General features: G+C 36.9%; 1 protein-coding gene across 1 annotated transcript in view; it reads left to right on the top strand.

The window, feature by feature from the left end:
- The window catches only part of CPNE4 (copine 4), a 465,450-nt gene that overhangs the window by 204,913 nt on the left and 238,312 nt on the right, over positions 1-22,225 (top strand). Inside the window, exon 2 of the mRNA XM_044066730.1 lies at positions 1,086-1,137. Within this exon, the coding sequence (XP_043922665.1) occupies positions 1,086-1,137 (52 nt within the window). The remainder of the gene's footprint in view (positions 1-1,085; positions 1,138-22,225) is intronic.

Below are 22,225 nucleotides of genomic sequence, written 5' to 3'. Positions count from 1 at the left end.
GTCAAATTATGTGATGTACTATAAATTCTAAGTCACCTTTTCCAATTTTATACTGCCAGTTATGAGACTCACTATGCTAAATTGCTCCTTTTTATTTATCTATTTATTTTTCTTTATTTCACAGGTAAAATAATTAGTCCAAAGACTCTTGTCTGCCTTGACTCAGAGTAGATACATATTTAAAGGATTTACAACATATTTACAAGACAGTCCGTCTGCTTTGATATAATATTGTTCAAAAGTTGTCCAAAGGCTATATGGAATAGTGAAAGAATGACTGTAAATAATGTTAGCAGTTACTCTGGATGTTGTAAGAAACTGCCTGAGCTTCACTCTTAAGTTCAGATTACCTAGGAATGTGTTCCTGATAACCACGAGGTAATGCGTATTCACCTGTCCTTTATACTAACAAAGTTAGACACTATTTATCAGAGCCTTAAAACAATGTTATATTTATTGATGTATATTTGCTAATCATAAATTTCCAGCTGACAATTTTTATTTTCAGTGCAGTCCCGAAGGGGTAAGTCCAGTACCTTGATAAAACAGATTAAGATAGTAAAATAACAAAAGTTTTAAAGGATGCTGTACTCAGTCAACACTGTAATTGGAGCTTTCATACTTCCTCCTCCACTTAAGCAGATTTCATTTTGAAGGCTTTTTTTTATGGTCAGATGCAATTTTGACCACATACTGTCTTCACAGTAGCCTTTGCATTTCAGCATTAGTAGTAAATTGCCTTTTCTCTTTAGTTCATTTTTGTTTCAACAACACAGCTTTAAATCCTAGTCAAATATATGTAGTTGAGCTACTACGGTAAGGAATTGTATAACAAGACAGCCTTAGCATTTATGTAAATACTTTAAGAAACATTTGTTTACTGTACTTGATATAAAACATTGTTTGCAATCATGAACTGTCAAAGATCTTTCAATATTATAGTAAGTTTTCAATAAGAACTGAAGCATTTCACTCCAAAAACATACTTTATATTTGTGTAATGATCAACATATATATACTGTCATTTTAAATTATGGCTTCCCTTTTTAATCTAATGTTTTTCTTTCTCTTTCTCTTTCTTTTAGGTATCTCATGATTTTGCAGTTAATTTTAATGAAGACAATCCAGAATGTGCAGGTAAAAGCTACACCTCATGAAAAAATCATTTGAAATAAAATATACTGCATAAACATATTATAAAAATGACACGTTATTTATATTTTGCTAAGAATTTTCCGTACATGGATGGTACATGATATCACCGGGACTTTACTACTAATTTAGACCAATGCAATAAACTGCAAAATACTAGGGCTTTGGTGGGAGTTAAATGTTTTCAGGAGTGAGAGTGTTGAGATAAACTATATGTATGGTAACTCTACAAGGATGGTTTGCAAGTTGATGTTTATATATCTGGACTGACTGTTAAACCTCAACAGCATCAGTTCTTGTCTACTCCTATCTTCAACATGCATTGGTAATAGTATTGCCTATTTTTTTTTTTTTATTTTATCGATTTGTTACTGGGGTAAGCCCACTGGACAAAAGTATCCCTTTTCAGGGGTGACTCAAGAGCAGTTTGTGGTTAATCGACTTGTTCAGAGTCACACAGTAGGAAAAGGAGGTAGAATGAATCAAACCCTGGTTCCTTATCTAGGAAAGCAGCTCATTAGTAGCTCAGAGCCTTAAACCTCTGTGATAAATGACAACTTACCTACAGCAGCATGAGTCCAAACTTCAAAAGGCAGATTGTACTCCTCCCAGCTTTATTGATTATGCCTGCTATTTTTGTGTCAAACAGTAATTTTACAAAAGAAAAAAGCAAGGCATTTTGATTCAATTCTACCAAGTAGTCAGGCAGTGCTTATGAATATTGACACAATGTACCTTTCTTTTACAAATGATTGTAGTAGTGGTGGACCCTCCCTGTTGCCTTAAAGAGCTGTTCTAGTTAGGGACAGTATTTTGCAAGAGAAAGAAAAGAACAGTTTGACTGTTGATTCCTTGTGCTTTCTATGTAATAGCAGGCCTGGAAATTCTGCTTTCTGTCCAAATGGAGACAAAAAACAAAAATCGTTTTAGTCTTGTATGAAGTGAACTCCAGAACTGAACTGAATCCTGAACCCACAATCAAATATTCTCAGTGGTATTGGAAATCTAGGTTTTGTGCATTGTATGTCATCTTCTAGTGGCTAGTTAGGTGTGCAAATTTGATAAATATCATATGATGCAGTGGATGCATCAATGTGCAGATTACTCTGTTTCAGAACTTACCCTTGCTCTTGGAGCTGGCAGAATGCATGCTGCAGATGGAATCTTCAGGTCTATAAGTCAATAATTCTAATACCACCTTCTGCATTCTTGGTCATTTCTTTATCACTGACATGCTTTCCATTCATACATCACCATGCATTATCTCTCACTGAAGCAGAATGGACTTGGGCAATATTATGAGTAACTATGTACTGCCTCAATGATTATGTATTCTGTCAGTTATCCTGGTCCCATCTTTTCTGTAATAGATCTTGTTGGTACTAAATGATTCCTCTCTAGTAGAGGTATTACCACCATCACAAAGATTTTTGAAAAGCAAGGTCAGTATCAAAAGTTCCAAATAATGATTTCTACAATGATGCAGTTACTGCTTCCTAAATTTTCTTAACCCCAGCAGACAAATGATGAAGGTTTCTGATCCTCATCCTACTCTTACAATTTGTGCAGGCAGTGGCAAACACTCTTTCTATCCTTCGTAATTATTGTGATGAATACATTCCTCACTTCCATGGAAACCCTGTGTTGCACCTAATCTGAGTTTTGCATTCTGAATCTGAACTTATGCTGTTAACAATGAAATCTAATAAATGCCATTATCTCCTGTAGTTATATTTTAATCTCATTTTGCTTTCGTTTCTCCTAACATTTGTGGATATATCCAGTACAGTCACTAACTTGTGCATATTATAGTTCATATACAGTATGCAAACAGTCACATGCTATAAAAATAATGCACGTGTTCAATTGTATAAATGCATTGCTTTTTTAGTGTTTATATTGTTAATTGATAGTTAATGCCAGTCTTATTCTTGCTAGGAAGTATTGCAATTTTTCCCTGAAACCATTCTTTATTTTGTTGATACATACTCACATAAGTGTTAGAACTCTATTAATCAGGCTTCACTATGGCAACACAGTGATATAGCAGTTGTCACTACTGCCTCAAGGCACCTGGATCCTGGCTTGGTTTCTGGTTTGTTTGCCTGCTGAGTAAAATCTGCATTCTCCTCCTGTGTTTCTGTAGATTTTCTTTGAAGTCTCTGGTTTCCTCCACATCCTAAATTCATGCACATGGGTGAACTGGCAATGCTGAAGATTACCCTTAGGTAAATGTATCATGTGTGTGTTAGTGTGCCTTGCCATAAAGGATTATTTCCTGCCATTCACCTGTTCCTTAACAGGATAGGCACCAACTAAGCAAATATTGAAAATTGAATAACATGGTTATTGAAAATTACTGGATTCATGTAATCCTAAATTCTGATTTGCTTGATAAAATGGGAATTTTCAAAGGATGATCTTGCTCTATGGAACCTTTTCTAGCTTATGAAACTAAACATAATATTCTGCAGATTTTTCAGGTCTTTTAATACTTAACTGCAGTTGTTGTTGTGTCTTTCGACTTTTCCCGGTTAGGGGTCGCCACAGCGGAAGTCTGGTCTGCTAATGATTGGCAGTGGATTTTTACATGCCGAGTTGCCAGCCCTGACGCACAACCTTCAATGAAGGTACGCCCATTCATGCATGTCTCCACACAGAAGACGCTCTAGCTGAGAATTGAACAGGACAACGTCTTACTGTGAGGCGACAATGCTACTGCAGCACAACTGCAATAATAGATTCATTTATTCCCTGATGGACTAACTATATGATCTCCAGGACTCATCTGTTTTGGCTGGTATAGGACTATAGGGGAGACTATCTTACTGAAACTATGTCTTATCTTTCAGATAGTGTAATGTAAGAGTTGTTTTCCAAGTGGCAGTCATGTATGTGTGCTGAGGATTATTTACACATTTAATGTCCTTCCATTTTCATCATACTTTTGGGCTGCAGCATGCAGTATATTTCATACTGGTCTTTACTTACACCATTCAAATACACATTCACATACACATCCATTCAATCTGCTTCTGTACTGTGCTGCCTGGGATCCTTTAATTCAAGAAAGTTCTACCCGTGGCTACTTTCTAAAGCCCCTTTATAGTGTTATAGTACACTTCAGTTCCTTTCTGAGGTGAATGAACTGGCACATTCCTCTCACCTCCTCCTTCACTTGTCATTTCCTATCAGCTACCATAGCCACCACTCTGTCTTTCTGAGTCCTGAAGCCAGCCAGCTCAAGGAGACTTTTATAACAGAATGCATTTCATCATATACAAGCCATGAACATACATTTCATAACACAAATCTTTATGGAAAATTATAAATATTATTTAATTGTTTTGGAGAACAGCAATTATGATGCTGGGACAAATTACCGTTATCACTCAGAGGAGAAACATGCCTTTATTTGGGAAAATAGTGATGTTTTAATGTGAAATAAATAGAAGCATGAACTAGATCTCACCTTCCCTAACCTCATTAGGGTTACAACAAAATTGTGGTTATTGAAATTATTTGTTTTCACTCCTCCACATATACACATATGCACACATTTATACGTTTGGAGCAGCTTAGGCTACCCAAGGCAGTCTGCTTTCCTTTACAAGGGTTGGTGCATCTGTCATGCTCTTACATTTTGGCAGTCTGTCACTATACCTAATAAAACTAGGTGACATCTCAAAAACTGTAAAAATTGCTATCCTTAGTTAACAGATAGAAATAAATAGCCCTAGAAGATGTAAACTGATCAGCCACATGTATATATTAATCAATATTTTTAGAAAAATAGTACTGCATAGCTTTTTCTTCACATAGCAAAGAATAAATTTGTTTCCATTAATAACAGTCCTGACGCATGTAGTACGACAGCAGACCAGGAGAAACATAGAACAAAAATATAATAATAATAATCCCAAAATAAACAATGTTGTAGAAATGCTTATCACAGCTGGTGCAGCAGTTAGTGTTGCCACCTCACAGCAAGAGGTTCTCCAGTTCGATCCTCGGCTGGGGTGCCTTCTGTGTGTAGTCTGCATGTCCTCTCTGTGGTCGTGTGGGTTTCCTCCGGGTGCTCCAATTTCCTCCCACATCCCAAAGACATGCTGTAGGTGGATTGGACACTCTAAATTGGCCCTAGGCGTGAGTGCATGCATGTGTGTGCCTTCCGTGGAAGGTTGGGTGCTGGGCTGGCAACTCGACACCATAAAACTCCACTGCCAATCATGAGCGGACAGGTATTCTGCTGTGGCAACCCCTAACTGGGAAAAGCCGAAAGAAGAAGAAATGCTTATCACAAAAGGCACTGGCCACAAAGCTAAATTATAAAGAAATGTAGTTACCTACACCTATCCGATGGTGCATAACATCATAGGAAGTACATGCAGATTTTCATTAAGTAACTTAGAGTGGTTAAACTTTAAGCAAAATTGCATAACTGAAAATGTCTTTCAATGCAATGTGCAAAGGTCAGTAAAACTGTTACGTACCTATTTATTTTGTGCTGAGTGGAAGTGTCCTTTTGTAATTGTAATGCTTGTTCAGTCTGCTCTTTTTGCAACACCTCCCCAGTGCACAAGATGAATGGCTATTTAATTAATTCTCTGAAATGTCATACATGTCAGCAGCCCAGTGTGGTTTATGGATTGTGGTGACCATGCTCTAAATTGAACACTCTACAGACTTCAGGACCATTAATAGTCATAGTGTTGGAACATGTAAGAAACACCCAAAAGAATTCTGATCCCTCTGGTTTAAAGTTTCTTATATTGCAGTCGTCTTAATTTAAATCTGTACCTAGATCCAATTGTACTTTTATTATAAATTGAAACATATATATTTTCCCCTCCGAAGACTTTATGCCCTAAAGGAATGAATAAAAAGTTGAACATTAAATATCTGCTGTGAATTTCACTATATATATATATATATATATATATATATATATATTTTTTTTTTTTTTTTAATTTTTATTGGTTCACATATTAAGAGTTGTCCTCTGCTGATTGGTTAAGCTCATTTTGGCAGTGAGTATATATGCAGTTTCTTATACTTCAGACTAGTAATCTTGAGGACAATTTATGCTGTGATGTTAGTTACTTTTATTTTTCAGTAATAAAAATAAGTTTTAATGTAGTTCCCAGTTCCCAGTGTGTGTGTGTGTGTGTGTGTGTGTGTGTGTGTGTGTGTGTGTGTGTGAAGTAACAGCTAAAGGAAATATGCAGAAACATCAAATGATCATCTTGCCTTTTCCATGGGATAGAAATGAGACATTTCCATGCTGTGTGTCATGATGCTGGGATGTTCACCTCATGGTGGAAGAGGTGTGCAAAAAGAAAATACATGAGAAGTGAGAATCATAAGCTTACAACTAAACTACCTCACAGAGAAGCTGACATTGTATTACAGCTGAGCTAAAGATGTGTACATCAATCACAGAGTGGTTTATATTATACTGCTGTCTCAAGAATGACATTACAGTCTTGCCAATCTCATACAAAAAAGTATTTCTTCAAATCTGTATTCAGCAATTTTACTTTAATTTGTCAACCATATTTCCTTCTCCCATGCCTTTCTTCTTTAACTCCACCCCCTTCAGTTTGCCCCTGATCAATGCAGTGTGATCAAATCATGCCCCGTTTTCTTTTTCTTTCTCCCATGTGTATATGTCTGGTTAAGTCTCATCTCATTCTCCACCTCTTCCGTTCACTCCAGTCTTGTGGCAACTGTAAATTGAAACTTTCTGCAACTATAAATAGAATACTTTTTACTGGCCTGTTTTACTTTCTTTGTATGGTAACCAGAGCTGACTGCAGTACATAGGTGTGGTCTCGGTGGAGCTCCACAGAAAGGAATAATGACCTTGGCATATCTGGAATCCCCTCTCAATCCTCTGCACACTGGCATCCTACTGGTTTCACCAGTGTCATTTAATTTCAGACAGTGAATCAACAGGGAGGAGTCTGAGTTCTATACCTACACCAGGTGCTTAGATTTATCTTTTACCAATAATTTAGTGCAGTATGGGATGGGAGTTTACATTTCTAAGGTTCTATTTTTAGAAGAGATGTGAATCCAAGGTCCTACCACCTAAATTGGTAGTCACTGTCATGTGGATGTACAATATTCCAAGGTTCTTAGCAAAAAAAAGGGGGGGGGTTCTGGAATTTCCCCAGCACATATTCCCATGGTCATTACACAGTTGTAACCAGGAAATCAAGCTCCCTGGCCAGCACATACATTTGGCACACCACTCCCACTGAGTCTGTAAGTTATTGCAAAGGTTATTAATTAATGACATCTTTTTATCTGTCAAATTTCTTTAAAAAACATTTTGACAGTTTATAAGTTGTTATTAAGTGATCACAGTTGTGGTTGTTTAACAGACAGCTTATAAACTAACAAACTAGCTATTATTCTTAGTGTTGAGGTAAATGGAAAAAATACATCATTTGTAAGTTGTCTATTAAGCAGTCACAAAATACAATTGCAAAATGAGAGCTTGCAGCTGTCAGACATTTTCTCACCCCCTTCAACTTAGTGGTTTGAGGCAGTTGCCCTATTCACCCTATGCTTGTTAATACTGGGTCAGCATGATTATCATTCCTGGAGTCCCCTGAAAATAATTACAGCCTAGTTTAACTAACCTGGTTAGTAAAAATAAATAATGATATAGCTTTCATGTAATTAAGACTCCCACTCATTTTCTCTCCCTTGTACCAAGTAAGACCACATTAAGAATGTGTATTTACCTGGAGCTCTGTCACTGAAAGTTACTAAACCTTGCTTTTCCCACATTAAATAACATCTGTCATCCATTTTATAGTAATGTAAGTTATCAATGAATCCTTCCTGGGAACTGCATTTCCCATACACAGGCACTAAACCAGTCTTCATGTCATCATGACTTAAGATAAACTTGATCTCCAAACCTAGTTGTCTTCCATCATTTCTCTTCACTCTTATAGTATGTACTATTAGTGCTTGTATAAAAGATACAATCCAGAAATACATGCAGCATGGAAAGGGAAGGAATTCAAACAGCAAGCTTTTTTTGTAGAAGAAATCACAACCTTGAAGCTATGTCATTGTAAATAACATTGATTATGTAAAAAAATGGTTCTACTATGAAACACAAACTTGATGAAAGATGATGAGCTGAAAGGTTGAAAAAAATGCCCGAAATACAAAAGGGCAAAAATAAAATCTATTTATTTATTTGGAGGGGGACCTATACCCCAATGGGGTGAGCCCCCCACATTGTTTTGACTTATATATACCAACTCAGCAGCTGCACCAAATTGAAAAAGGTAGAAAGCTCCCAAAACAAGTGAATCATTGTTAGCGCACAATTAGAAATAGAACTGACAATGATTTCCTTTGGTTAAAAGTGATCAGTGTTATTACTTTCACCTTTTTTATTCTTGCTAGTGATGCTTGAGCAATTTAACTAATTAACCGTAGGAAAGTTGCAAAACATTGTTATAAGAACCACACTTATTTATAGAAAAAGGCCTACAAATTACACAGTGTTGGGGAAAAATCGGAGACTCTGCAGGAAAAACTTCCATTTTTTATACAAAATGCAAAACTGCAGGTCATTTGCCAGTCATCAAGGCAAAAAAGAAGTACAAATAGTATATATACAACACACCATATTTAAAACACTAAAAGTACAAAATGCACCAGTAAAATTCAAGCTCCACTTAATTATCTTCAATTTTACAGACCTATTCTTGAGCAAGGGTTTCTGTTTCATATAAACATTTTACATTGTTGTAGTACAGTTCAAGCTTCCACCAAGATTCTGTTATAACTATTTTTGGTGTGCAGCACCAGTGAGCAAGTCACACCTCTTTAACCAACCAGTCATAGACTTCCAGTGTTGTTCTGTTGGGATATCGACTTACAAAGGGCTACGGTGAGAAAACTTCCTAAAGCATCTGCATTTGAGAGCTCAACCTTGCATTAAGATTTTAGTAAAGCATCAATCACATCCCCACACTGCTGAAGCATTTGCTTTAAATTTTAGTTAACTAAAACAGCATCAGACATTTCTGTGGGGTTTATTTGTCATTGGATACAGAATATTACATTAGTGCAATGTTAGACATGAATAAACTAGCATGGCCAGCCCCAGTACTGATCCTAATAGCACTTGCATTGATTTTTCTCTTGAAAGGTCTACTCCAAGCACCAATACATGCTTCTGATCTATATAACAAAGTTCCAGTCCATTTCACCGTTTTGAGGTCCAATGTTACGCCTTTTAATTTTCCTACTGATCTTAATGGTCTTACTGAAGTACTTATAAAATTGCATGTAGACTGTTCCCATCTATAGTTGTCCAGTCAAAGAATTAGATGAAGTTAGAGAGACCATAAGCATCTCAATCTGGCCATGCAGAATCTTTTCCATGACATTCACTGCTGTGAAAACAAGACTGGTAAACCTGTAATTACATTTCTTTTCCCTAGAGACTCTTCATGGAAGGGAACTATCGTAATCAACATTCAGTGTTGCGATACAGTTCCATCTGTCAATCAGAAAACTCTGGAGTTTTGTATTTGGTAGCTGTTCCCTAGCACTTTTAATACTTAGAAAACAAGGTCACATGGACTTTGTAGAAAAAAAAAGGTCTTGTGGACTTTGTGCCTTATATTTCAAATGACAGATAAATTCATTAAGGGTCTCCAAGTTACTCTTCCAGCTCCTTATTTGCACAACTCATACTATACTTTTACATCTGCTTATGTGTATCACCTGCACTAACTCTTTCTTCAGTTTTTCATTGCAATGCATTATGCAGCATGTGTCTTATAAATAAAATACCACACCTTTGCATGGTTACACATTTAGCAACATTCAAAACCACAGATTGCCAGCAGAACACACATCATGGAATTCTTCACCCTTTAATATAATGAATTGTCTATTAAGAAGTTAAAGTACTTCATTATAAAATCAGACATCAATAGTTACATGACTTAATGCCCAGTAGGGATGGGAGTTACAGTGAGATTTGTTCCTGACTCACTGAGTTTCACTGAGAGAAGAGAGATGCCGAGATGAAATGTTCAGACAAAAGGGAGTTCATTTCAACTATATCTCTAGCACTTCTCTAGAGAACTATTCTTGTTATGCAGTTAACTTACTTATTGTTCAATTTATCTTTCTTAAACAAGTCATGTGATCTCTGAGCATGTGCCGTGATTTGCTGATTGGCAGCCATTGCATTCTGTGGTTTCTGCATTACCAAATAAAAACTTTCACAACAAATAAAGTTTTTTTTTTTCATGAATTAAATAATTTAATAGAATTTGTTTTATATAGCTATTCTTTGTACAACAGCACTGTGTTAGGACACTTATGAAAGTGAATAGAGAGTGCTTAGAGCTGTCTATAAGTACTTCCACTAGTTGAGTGTTTGAGTTGAATTTGACAACATCATTCCATTATGATTTTTGGATATTAAATAAGGAAGTTAAATTAATCTTGTAAAATGTGTATTTCTACAACAGCAATGTGACAGAACATGTGAGGAACTGAGGAGAATCTGTAGAATTTTTAAGTTAACATTGTTTATCCTATGCATGGATCCCCTTAAATGATCTATGGTATGATCCCTGTTATTCTCATTAGAGGTAATAGAGTGTGTGCTTTGAATTTCACATTGTAATTCTATCATTTTTTCTGGATACCTCGTATTAAAAGACAAAGTGAGTAGCTCTAGAGTGGTGCTGGGTTTCTGTTGAAAATCAACCCATGCTTCTTGCCAGAAGCTCTGTATGAAAACATTTCAATCCCTTTCAAAAGTTTTTAAACTGGTAGGTAACACATTTCTTCAAAGAAAGTTTATTCAGATTAGCAATTTCATCTTCTAGACTTCCTCATATCCAGAGAGTTTATATACATTTACTCTCGTAGGTTGGTAGGTAAGTACTAAGCTAGTTGCCTGTGCAGGCCCCATTTGAAGCCTAGCCAGTTTCCCTTTTTGTGCTTGAAATAACCTATCCCATTTGGTTCTAGATTGGCCTTACCCATTCCATGGTTGATAATTGTATATTACCTCTAATGAGAATAGCCTAACCTACACTTCATAAATAAAAAAACATGCTTGATCAAATAAAAACGATACTAAATGCTCAGTGACTGAGGAAGTTTTCTGAGGAGTTCACGTTAAAATTAAAGAGTGGAAGAAAGTGCTAAAATTATATCTGGCTGTGTGGTTACTTTCAGTTTATATTCAGTCACTGAGCATTTAGTATCGTTTTTAAGTTGTTTTCGGTTTGGACCGAAGCTGTTTTAAGTTCAATGCTTGATCAAATAGTGAATATGCCCACTAGAGTTTCCAACATACCCAATGCTACACGCTTTAGGGACCTAAACCTTGTCACCACAATAAACAGGACATGCTGGAGGGATAGATTCCTGTCCCAGAGACTTTCCATACTCTGGAACAGGCTAACCATCTATGTCAAGCAAACTTCTTCATTAGCACTCTTCAAGAAAAATCTTGATGAGTGGATGGGAAATAGGAAATACACCCCAGGGATCACTTCTGTGTCTCTGCTCGACAGTGACACAGGAAAATAACTTTCTTGGGTGGCGTAAGCAGGGAACCTTGTTGGTTAGGCTTACATAGGCCCTTGGACCGATAGCCTAGTATCTACCTATGAACCTATACTGGAACTGATGCTTAGAAATATGGGAGAACACTGCATTCCCTACCAATGTCGTGTCCTCTGTCATAAGGTCTGACAATGAAGCTGTCTCTTTCAAAATCAAAATCTGCTCTGCAATCCCATTAAAACCAGTAATAGTTGAATTGTTCTCAGAAACTCTGTACAGCCATATCAATGGCTGCATAGAGACTGCTGTACCTACCAGAAGTAAGCCCAGGACTTGCCTCAAAAATAAACCACCCTGGTGGCATCTAAATTAAACAGGATATACAACAAAAGGAAAAAAAAATATTGTAAAAATCAGGAAGGGTACATCCCATATAGATAAAAACTCTCTCATCAAGCTAAATAGGCAGCTTAAAGGGCTAACTAAGTCAAGCAAAGCCACCTTTGGGTTACGATAGCCTCCCAGGTGAAAGATAACCATAAGACCTTCTACAGCAATGTCAGAAACCTCAAGGGCAGCAGACAACTATATGCTAAACTGGCGATTAATGGTGCCACATTCACAGAGCCTACCAATGTAGCAATTTTGTTAGTGGGCAAATTCATTTCCAAGTTTACCCCCCCCCTCTCACACCCAACTAGCCCCCCCAAAAATACCCTCTAATATAACCCCTCCAACTATAACTAGGAAGCATGCAATGGGCACTCACTAAAGCCAAGAACACAGCCTCAATGGGCACCAATAACATCCTAGTATGCCTCCTGAACAGTCTAATGTAAGACTTATCAAGACCACTGGAGTCATTATTTAACTATACTCTTAAAATAAGCTTTGTGCCATGTGAATCAAGGACTGTGATGGTCATCTCTCTTCAGAAAGGAAGACCTTCAATTGATCCTGAAAACCACAAACCCATTAGTCTGATCAGTCTTATTTGTAAAGCCATGGAAATAATTATCATGGTGATTATTGACAAGGGCATAGGAGATCTCCAGACACTGGACCCATCCCAGATTTGCTTTGTCTTGGGAAGGTTACTGAATCTGATGGTCTTCCTTGAAAAGGTCACTAAGGCACTGGATGAGAGGAAATTGTGCATACTGCCTACCTAGATCTGGCTAAAGCATTTGTTACAATATCCCACTTGGGTATTGTCAATAAACTTATGGAACTAAGTATAAACCCATTTATAACAAATTGGATAGCTAGCTGGCTGACTGATAGGATTCATGCAGTTAGATTTGGTGAGGCCACCTCCACACAGAGGATGGTCACCAGTGGAGCCCCCCAGGGCTTTCTGCTAGGCCCACTCCTCTTTGGCATCTATTTCACAGATGTTAAAAGCCTTTGGCTAATCACGTTCACAGATGATTGCAAACTGGGGGCAGACATTGAGTTCCCCTAAGATGAAAACACCCTTCACGAAGGTCAACACAGACAAACATTTGGTGACAAAGCCATGGCTTAAAACTCACTACCAAGAAATGCATTACAGTACCTTTTGGGAAGTCTGCCATCCTGGGTAACTATGTCATCAATAAAACACCCCTTAAAGATTTATGCAAAATTATTAATGATTCACCCTTTAAAACTAAACCAAGATTCATAAACTATATTTATGAATTGATTTATAACAATTATAATAGGCCAAATTCAACTTCCAAATTATATACAATTCTAATAGTTTACAAAATCAAAACTGATCAAAACACTTGGAATTTTATAACTAAAGGTTTAACAACAAATCTGTCAAATGATTGTAAAAACAACTTATTATACTCCATCAAACAAACTTCTAATGTCCAAACATGGAGAATCTTCACCTGGAAATTTTTGTATAGAGCCTTTTACACTCCAAGCAAAGTAGCTAAATTCAACTCTACACAAAATGTTATTTGTTGGAGATGCTCTTTAAGCTGTGAAGCAGATTGGATACATATTTTTCATGATTGTATTAAAATATATTGGGATGAAATTGGTAAATTTCTCCAAGCCATTTATAATGATTCATTTGTCTTGACAAAATCACTGATTTACTGAATGTAGATGAAACAGTAGTTATGAACAGAAAAGATCAATATCTTTTATGGACTATTTTGGCTGTAGCCAGAAAGTGTATCACAAGGAAATGGAAATCTACAACCCTTCCATGTTTTGAAGACTTTTTGTCCCTACTGAAAGAAACTGTGCAAAAGGAGATAAAAGTCAAGGAAGAAATAATTTTTCCCAGAAAGTGGACAGATAACCCTTGGAATAAAATACTTACACTCATTGAAACATCACAAATGGATACAATCTCCATCATATGAATTCAAAGAGTCATAGACTTTTGTTGATTTGTGAAAAAATAAGAGATAAGAATGCATTTACTGAATATTCTTTTTTCTTCTTTGAATTTTTATTTTTTTTTCTCTTCTTTGGGCCACTTGTAAATATTGTAAATAATGTTATTGTTCTACTCATTATTATTGAATTGTAATCTAATTTACTGTTTTCTTTAAAAACAAATAAAAATTATTTGAGCAAAAAAAAAAATAAAACACCCCTAAAAGTTGATTCACTGGTCAAGGATCTGGAAACTCATGTAGATCAACATGTGTCCAAGGTAAAAAGAAAATCCTTCTGTGTTGTTCAGCTTATAAGCAAAAGGGCATGGCATCTAGGTCCAGAGATGTCACCATACCACTGTATTCGGCCCTCATCGGACCCATCATAGAGTATAATGCCCTCTTCAGTATATACCTGACCAGACACATGCAGCAACTGGAATGTACACAAAGGTTCCTTGTGAAAAGAATGCAGGAAGTAAACACAATGTCTTACACTGATTGCCTCAAAGCCTTGTCTCTTTACTCAGTATAATACAGATGTCTGAAAAGTGATCTTTGCCTGGCATACAATACATCCCTGGACCCTGTTTTGATGAACCATCTGCATATCTGCATAAAATAACATCATCAGAACTACTAAATTAAAGACCTAAATTTTGCTTGCAACAAAAATGGGACATGTTGGAGAGACATATTTTTTTCTCAGAAAATCCCCATTCTCTGGAACAGGGCCCCAAGCCATCTGAAGCAGGGTTCCTCCCTATCCCTATTTAAGTGCAAATTAGACCAATGGATGGGTAATTAAAAATTCAGCACTGGTCTGGTGTCTATGTCTCTGATGGACAGAGTTAGTCAGTAACCCCCTAACAATATAAATCAAATTTGTGGGTCACATTTGTGTGCCATAAGTGTCCTAGTGGTCATTAGCCTAGTATACACCTATGAAACCATAAAGTAAGAGTTAGTGGTGAGAAAAAATGCCTGCTTGTTAGAGTTTGAAGACTGTGAGGGAGGTATGTTCTAAGACTGAATGTGACATCTAGCAGCCTGCACTAGTTTTCCCTCATGTAAGGAACAACTCAGATCTGTTGGTATATAGCAATCTGATTGGTCAGTATCCCTTTCCCATTTTGTAATTCTCTATAACATCCTGGCAGGAAGGCTTAACAACATCTTTAATTATTTAGCCTTTCCATGCAGGTAGGCTAAATAATAAAAGATGTTAAGTACAGCTGTGGACATGAGTGTAACAAGGGTGGGGTGAAGCAGGCAGTAGTCTGGGGTGAAAAGTATTAGGAGGGTATGATTGAGAGCTTCTGCATTCCATTTTTCTGAACCGAAATGCTAGTACAGGAAGTCTGCTTCCAGCAGTATAAGCTGAAGTCTTTTTTTTTTTTTTGTTCCAGAGTGTGGGACTGGCACCAGCTGCCTGCTCTGATTGGTTAATTCTAATAATGTTGGGTATACAAAATCACAGGTCCTATGAAGTGGCAGATACTCAAATCAAGCTAAACCATCCTGTAGAGGTTAAGGGCAAAACCACCAGAATGAATGAAAAAAATAAAAGCCAAAGAAATTAGCATAAGAGCAGTGCTTGGTTTCTGTTGAGAATGAACCCTTGCATTTTGTTATGTGAAAAGATTTTGATCCCATTCAAAATTCTAGGCTTTAATATATTTCATAAATTTGAATAAAGCGATACATACATACACACACACACACACACACACACACACACACACACACACACACACACACACACACACACACACACACACACACACACACACATGCACACACACGCACACACATGTATATATATATATATATATATATATATATATATATATATATATATATATATGAGTCTACCTGAAAACGACGAAAGTCCACAAAGCCAACAACGGGAACACCGACACCGGAAGATCTACAATGGAGATGATCGAAAGATGAGAATCCCGATGCTGAGAACACCAACATGTTAAGGTAAGTGGGCGATAGGGATGGATGTTAGGGTCAGGGTGTGGGTAAGGTAAGTGTGTGATAGTGATGGACGTTAGGGTAGGGTACGTGTCAGGTAAGTGTGTGATAGTGACAGACTTTAGGTTTAGGGGCGGGTTAATTGAGTTGGGGTTAGGGCGTGGGTAAGGTAAGTGTGCGATAGTGACGGACTTGAGGGTTAGGGGGGATTAAGTTAAGTTAGTGTTAGGGTGCGAGTAAGGTAAGTGTGCGATAGTGGCAGACCTTAGGGTTAGGGTTTGAGTTAAGGTTAGTGCATAGATAGTTGTGTATGTAAGGTTTAGTGCAGGTTTGTAAGGTTTTTGCTGTGCTTGTGTTGTGTGCGTGTTTTTCGGGAAAGGTATTTGTTTTGTTGATTGTCGGGATTGGGGTTTGTCGGGCATATGAAGTTTCGTGTTTTTGAACTTTCGGTTTTGTCCTGTCGGTTATTTTGTTGTCGGTGTTTTGGCGTGTCGGTGTTATCAGGTAGATCCATATATATATATATTTATATATATATATATATATATATATTTATATATATATATATATATATATATTTATATATAAAAATAGAGAGAGATGTGTGTGTGTGTGTGTGTGTGTGTGTGTGTGTGTGTGTGTGTGTGTGTGTGTGTGTGTTGTTTTCACTCCATTTTTAATTTTTGATGCTTTAATCAGCATTTTTATCGCAGAATTTGGCATTCAGTATATGAAATACCTCACTCTGGTCTTTGGTACTCTTTCTGTAGGGTTATAATACTCATTAGTAGCAAACAAACAGATTTACAGTGACCCCAAAACATATGGAGCAGATACAGCAGTAACAGACAAACTTTATGTTTTCTTTCTTCCTTTCAGTAAACACTGACATTTGATCACCATGGGCAGTAAACAAATCTACAAATGATCTTCCCATTTACTGTCCTGAAAAAAGGGCTGAATGTAGCTCTGAAACATCTCAAGAGAGTATTTTGCTGCAGTTCTATGGCTAGGACATGTACAAGTATTGAATGGTCTGCATGCTCCCTTATTGCTTTTCTTTAACAGGGCTAGGAAACTAGACTAATTTTCATATTATGTGATATACTTTACACCAGTATGCTGACCACCTAAAGTTACATTCTTTAGAAAGCTTGTGAACAGACCATGACTAATATGAAGAGGACAGTAAACCAGCTAAATGTTCTAATGGATTATATGCACACAGTCTAAACCGCGTGATATGGGCATTCATGATTCATCCAGAAGTAATGGGTTTTATTAATAATGGAAGAATAACACAACTACTCTTTTTTTTGTTTCATTGTGGTTAATAGTGGTGCTGTAGTCCTTCTCTAAGGTATTCATTTTAATTGAGTATGCTATATTTCATTTAGCAAATAAATAAAAATATTAAGTGTCATTCTGTTCTGAAATAGTATATATTATAGGAATTATTTCATTGTTAATGGGTGGCTTAATCTGCTTAGCTACTGTGTTTAGTTAGTTGCACTTAGTTGCTAGATTTAGAGCTGAGTTGTTGCTGGGTCCTAGAGACACTATATATTTTTTTTTGCTATGTTCAAACAAAGCATATGACAGCATAGGAAAAAGCACTTGACTACTACTGCATTCTGATGAATTCCTTTTAGTCTGGATAGATAGTATCCCAAATTGAGAAAATCTCAAGCACTTCTGTATTACACAAATACCTATATATGGTTCCCCTTCACAAGATTGAAAGGATGTTTGTTTCTTTGTGTCTTTCGGCTTTTACCGGTTAGGGGTCGCCACAGCGGAACTCCGGTCCGCTAATGATTGGCAATAGATTTTTACGTACTGGCTTGCTGGGCCTAATGCACAACCTTCAACGAAGGAACGCCCATTCACGCATGACGCTACACAGAAGACGCTCTAACTGAGAATCGAATGGGCAATATCTAACTGTGAGGCGACAACGCTACCGCAGCACCACCACCTCAGTTACAAGATCGAATGGATGGAAGCTCGAAATTCATAATCTCGAGACCAGAATCTCGAACTTCCATTCACTCGAAATTGTGAATGGGAGTCTTAGGTTTAAAAAAATAAAAAGTTAACTTACCTTACTGCAGGGGGCCAGGTCCCCCTGTACCTTAGAAGTTTAAATGTGAATGTTCCATGACAGCACTATAGTGGAGGAATGGAAAATCTTCCATTTTGCACTTACGCATATAGTGCGGAATGGGTGATTTCCCTTTCCTTCACTATAGTGCGATCTCGCAGTAGGTATATTTAAGTAGGGGGGTGGGGGGCACAGCCCCCCATGTGGGGGTTGCAGTGGGGCAAAGCCCCCCCTGCGAAAACATTTGAAAGGTGTTCATTTTTTATTTTTTGTCCCTTTCATATGTTCGAGTTTCTCTAAATTCGAGATTCTGGTTTCCAGTTTATGACTTTCGAGTTCAGAGAGATTCGATCATATGAAGGGGAACCATATATATATATATATATATATATATATATATATATATATGTTGCAACCCCCTGCATATTATATATTTCAGCTTTGAGATTGCACTACATTGGGAAAAGGGTAAATTCTGCAATCCACACTGTACCACAGTCTACATAGGAGTGCTTCCAAAGGGAATTTACCTTTTTCCCTACTGTAGTACTATTTCACAGTAGGTATATATAATTTGCAATGGGTGTGGGAGGGTGCAAGGGGCTTTTCCCATGCAAAAACCTAGAATTTTTTTTTTTTACTTCAAATTTTCAGAAACTCGATCATATGGTTTCAACCATATGGGTACTGAGTTTCTGAAAACTTGATAAATAATATAAATCCATTGTAACACATTCTGTTGATGACCAACAATGAGGCACTCTCAAGCCTCTGATTTCCCTTAGCACATGGAATGATTGCTGCATAGTTACTACGGACCTCTCATACTAACAAATGTAACCCTGAAAGCTCTAACATTTTAAGCTGTCTGTTTAGCATCAGTAAGCTGAATGACCTCATAAGTATACTGCTGACTGGAGTAGTGGCACATTACAGACTACAGCACTGTTTACCAGTTATCCAGAACATCTACTTCCCATTGAGATGCAGGGGATTAAAAAAAACAGCCTACCTGTGCTTATTCAGTGGGTTTCGGAAATCCTACCTTAAATATAAGAAAGCATAGCAAAACTTTGCAATGATTACCAACAAGACTGACTGTGACAATTAGTATCCCCATAGGAGTATTTGTTAGCTGAGTATGGTTGCCAATATTAATTGCATGAAACCATAGATAGGGGATCTTGTTTGATAGTTCTCACTCCTTCAACTTGGTCATCTGATCACTAATCATAAAGTGGTTGTAGAATCATTTACTATCCTTTTTTCTTTAACCAGCCATAATGTAGCTCTATGTCTTCCAGTAATTTAGATGAACTGTTTGGTCACCTGTTCTTGATTATACAGATTTTAGCTTCCATCCAATAGCATCACAGGTGACTAATCATTGACTAAAACAACTTCCAGCTGTGGTCAGCCTGGAACTTATGAGATAAGCAGATAGAATACCTTCATCAATATTCCCTGGCAGTTTAGCATAGAAGATTAAAGCCATGATCTATTAACAAATACCTCATTGTAAAGCAGGGTTTTGATTTCTTCAGCCTTCATTTTCCTATGGTGTGACCTTCACCAAGTTACTTATCCAGACAAATGCTATGGAGCAAGTGGGAAATTGGACTTACCTTCAAAGTGGTCTCTTGGACTACTACCTATGAACCTATGACACAATATGAAAATGGTATGAATGCATGGTATTTTTTCAGTCAATTTGAAGTCTTCCAGTATAATCCTGCTACCTAAAGCAGGACCAAAGAATAGAGCAGAGTCAGTCTACCAAGTTCTTCTGTCTCATTTATCCAAAATCATAAAGACAGCAGTTGTCATGCAGCCAAGATTTACCTGGAACAATCTTTTGTCTTATCAACAACTTGAGTTCTGTAAAGGACATAGCACTGTTTCAACACTATTGTCCTTCATAAGTCACATATTTAAGTTGCTGGAGAATGGTCATGTTATTAGGGTAATTTTATTAACTTTACCTGGGCATATGACTGTATATCATACAATCGCCAGCATCTGCAACTGAAATGTCACAACTTATCTATTTTTTTTCAAATGCTTTTGTATCAAGCTCAGCAATATATCAACTGTTCAAATAGCAGATTCTAAGACTCAAGCTCACCCACCTACCCTCTGAAATGGTTGCCCATCAACAGTCCATACTAGATCCATTGCTCTTTATTATTTTCATTAATACAGTTTCAGTCAGCTTTTGAACATGCATGTACTCCTTTACATTGACAACATGGCCATCTATCAGTGTAACAAGTTTCTCACAATAGGTTTTAACTCCCATTCAAGAGCATTTTCATAGGTGGTACACCAGTGGTGCATATAATGGCTCTGTTTCAGCGGTAACATACATACATAAGGTCACTGTTTGGAACTCCTAAGTGACTTTCACAATTCCCACAAAGTCAGAACATTATTGCTTGCCATTGTAACAGTACTCAGACAATACAAGCTTTTGATTCCCTGCAGCATATGGATTAAGCCTGCAATGGCTTTTCCCATATCCATTGAGAAAGAAAGTAACAAATTAAAGTCCTGCTCTCAAAATGCTTAGGGCGTATATATAGTTTTGATTCTGTGTCATATCTGCATCCATTATAAAACCCATGCTCAAAGACAGCAACAATTGACTGACTAGGAATGCTCCAGATTTATTTGTTTCACTAACTATTTTGCAACCTGCACCCTGGGTTCATTCCATTTTTACATTAGGCATGGATTTTGTTGTATTTTCCATTTTGTTTCTGCTGCTAGTCAGCAGGCTGCTATTGGATGGACAGTAAATTTGGACATGTCACTTTTTCATTCTGTATTCTCTATTTTTCTTGATGTGTCATGCCTCCCTGTGTGAAGCATTTATTTGGCTATTTTAATTTGCTTACTAAAGTAGAGCATTGATCAACTCTGACTAATTTCAGGCTGAAACCAGGATCAGTGATGGACTGTTTCCTTTGTGTGGAGTATTCAGAGAGGGATAAGCTGGATGAAGGAGTATCCAGATAATGCTCAGAGATAAGGACGAAATGCTGTAATGTAGAGTGCTTTTGAGGACACTACTCATTTTATTTGGTAATATCATCCTGTGCACATCTTTATTCTTGGACTTGCTACTGAATGTATTTGTCCTGCTTGAGAAGTTGAGCTTTGTGAGCTGGCTCCTAAAAGAGAAGTGGTTAAAATGTTGCATTATTTTTCTATTGCAGCAACTTTATGGTAACATTGTAACAGAATGCCCCGATGATTCTCTGTGGTACTCTTTCCTGCACTCTTCCAATGATAATGGACTTTGAGATCTTTTGGCTTGTTTCAGTCATTTGGTACCATTGATTGAATGTTAGGCATGCTGGCTTCAGTGGCTGCATCAAGAGAAATATCAACCAGAATTGTATCGAACAATGGACTTGCTGGGCAGTTTGCTATGAACTTCATTGTTTTGCATTATTATTGTGAATTTTAGCTTTATTGCATTTATATTATTTTGTATTTCCTCATAGTGCTTGAATGTTAAAATAGCACATATGTTATGCTTTTTTATTTTATTCTTTGTTTTTGAATAGATTTGCTTCACTTTACTTTTGTAAAAGAGCTTAGGGCATACCTTAAACTTGAAGCCACTTCTGTACTGAGTAAAGAAGTGTTGCTATCTACACTAGAATACACAGCCTCACTATTTGTCATATTTTTTAACTTCTGGGTATTGAAATTGTCTTATTAAAATCAACAGCAGAGGACCTGGAAGCTCAGCACTCTCTTATTTTTCAAACCATTAGATCTTCATATACTGCTCCCAATGCAGCTAGTGATAAGAAAACACTGATCAGGCTTATTTCAGTAATTTAATAATGAATGTGCTCATAATAGGTTCATAGGTACTTACTTTGCTAGTGATCTGTGAGAGTCTTGAGAAGCCTAGCCTTATATTCCTGCAGTAGTTTTAGCTCTTATCTTTTGCATAAAATTACCAAGAGATGGGCCAAACAAGGATATTTTGGGACATTTATATGTTTAT

Source organism: Protopterus annectens, chromosome 3.part1, assembly GCF_019279795.1.
Source record: "Protopterus annectens isolate FY-2018-M chromosome 3.part1, PAN1.0, whole genome shotgun sequence".
NCBI lineage: Eukaryota > Metazoa > Chordata > Ceratodontiformes > Protopteridae > Protopterus > Protopterus annectens.
Note: the sequence above shows the minus strand (reverse complement) of the source record. Positions and strands in the feature narration are given on the sequence as shown.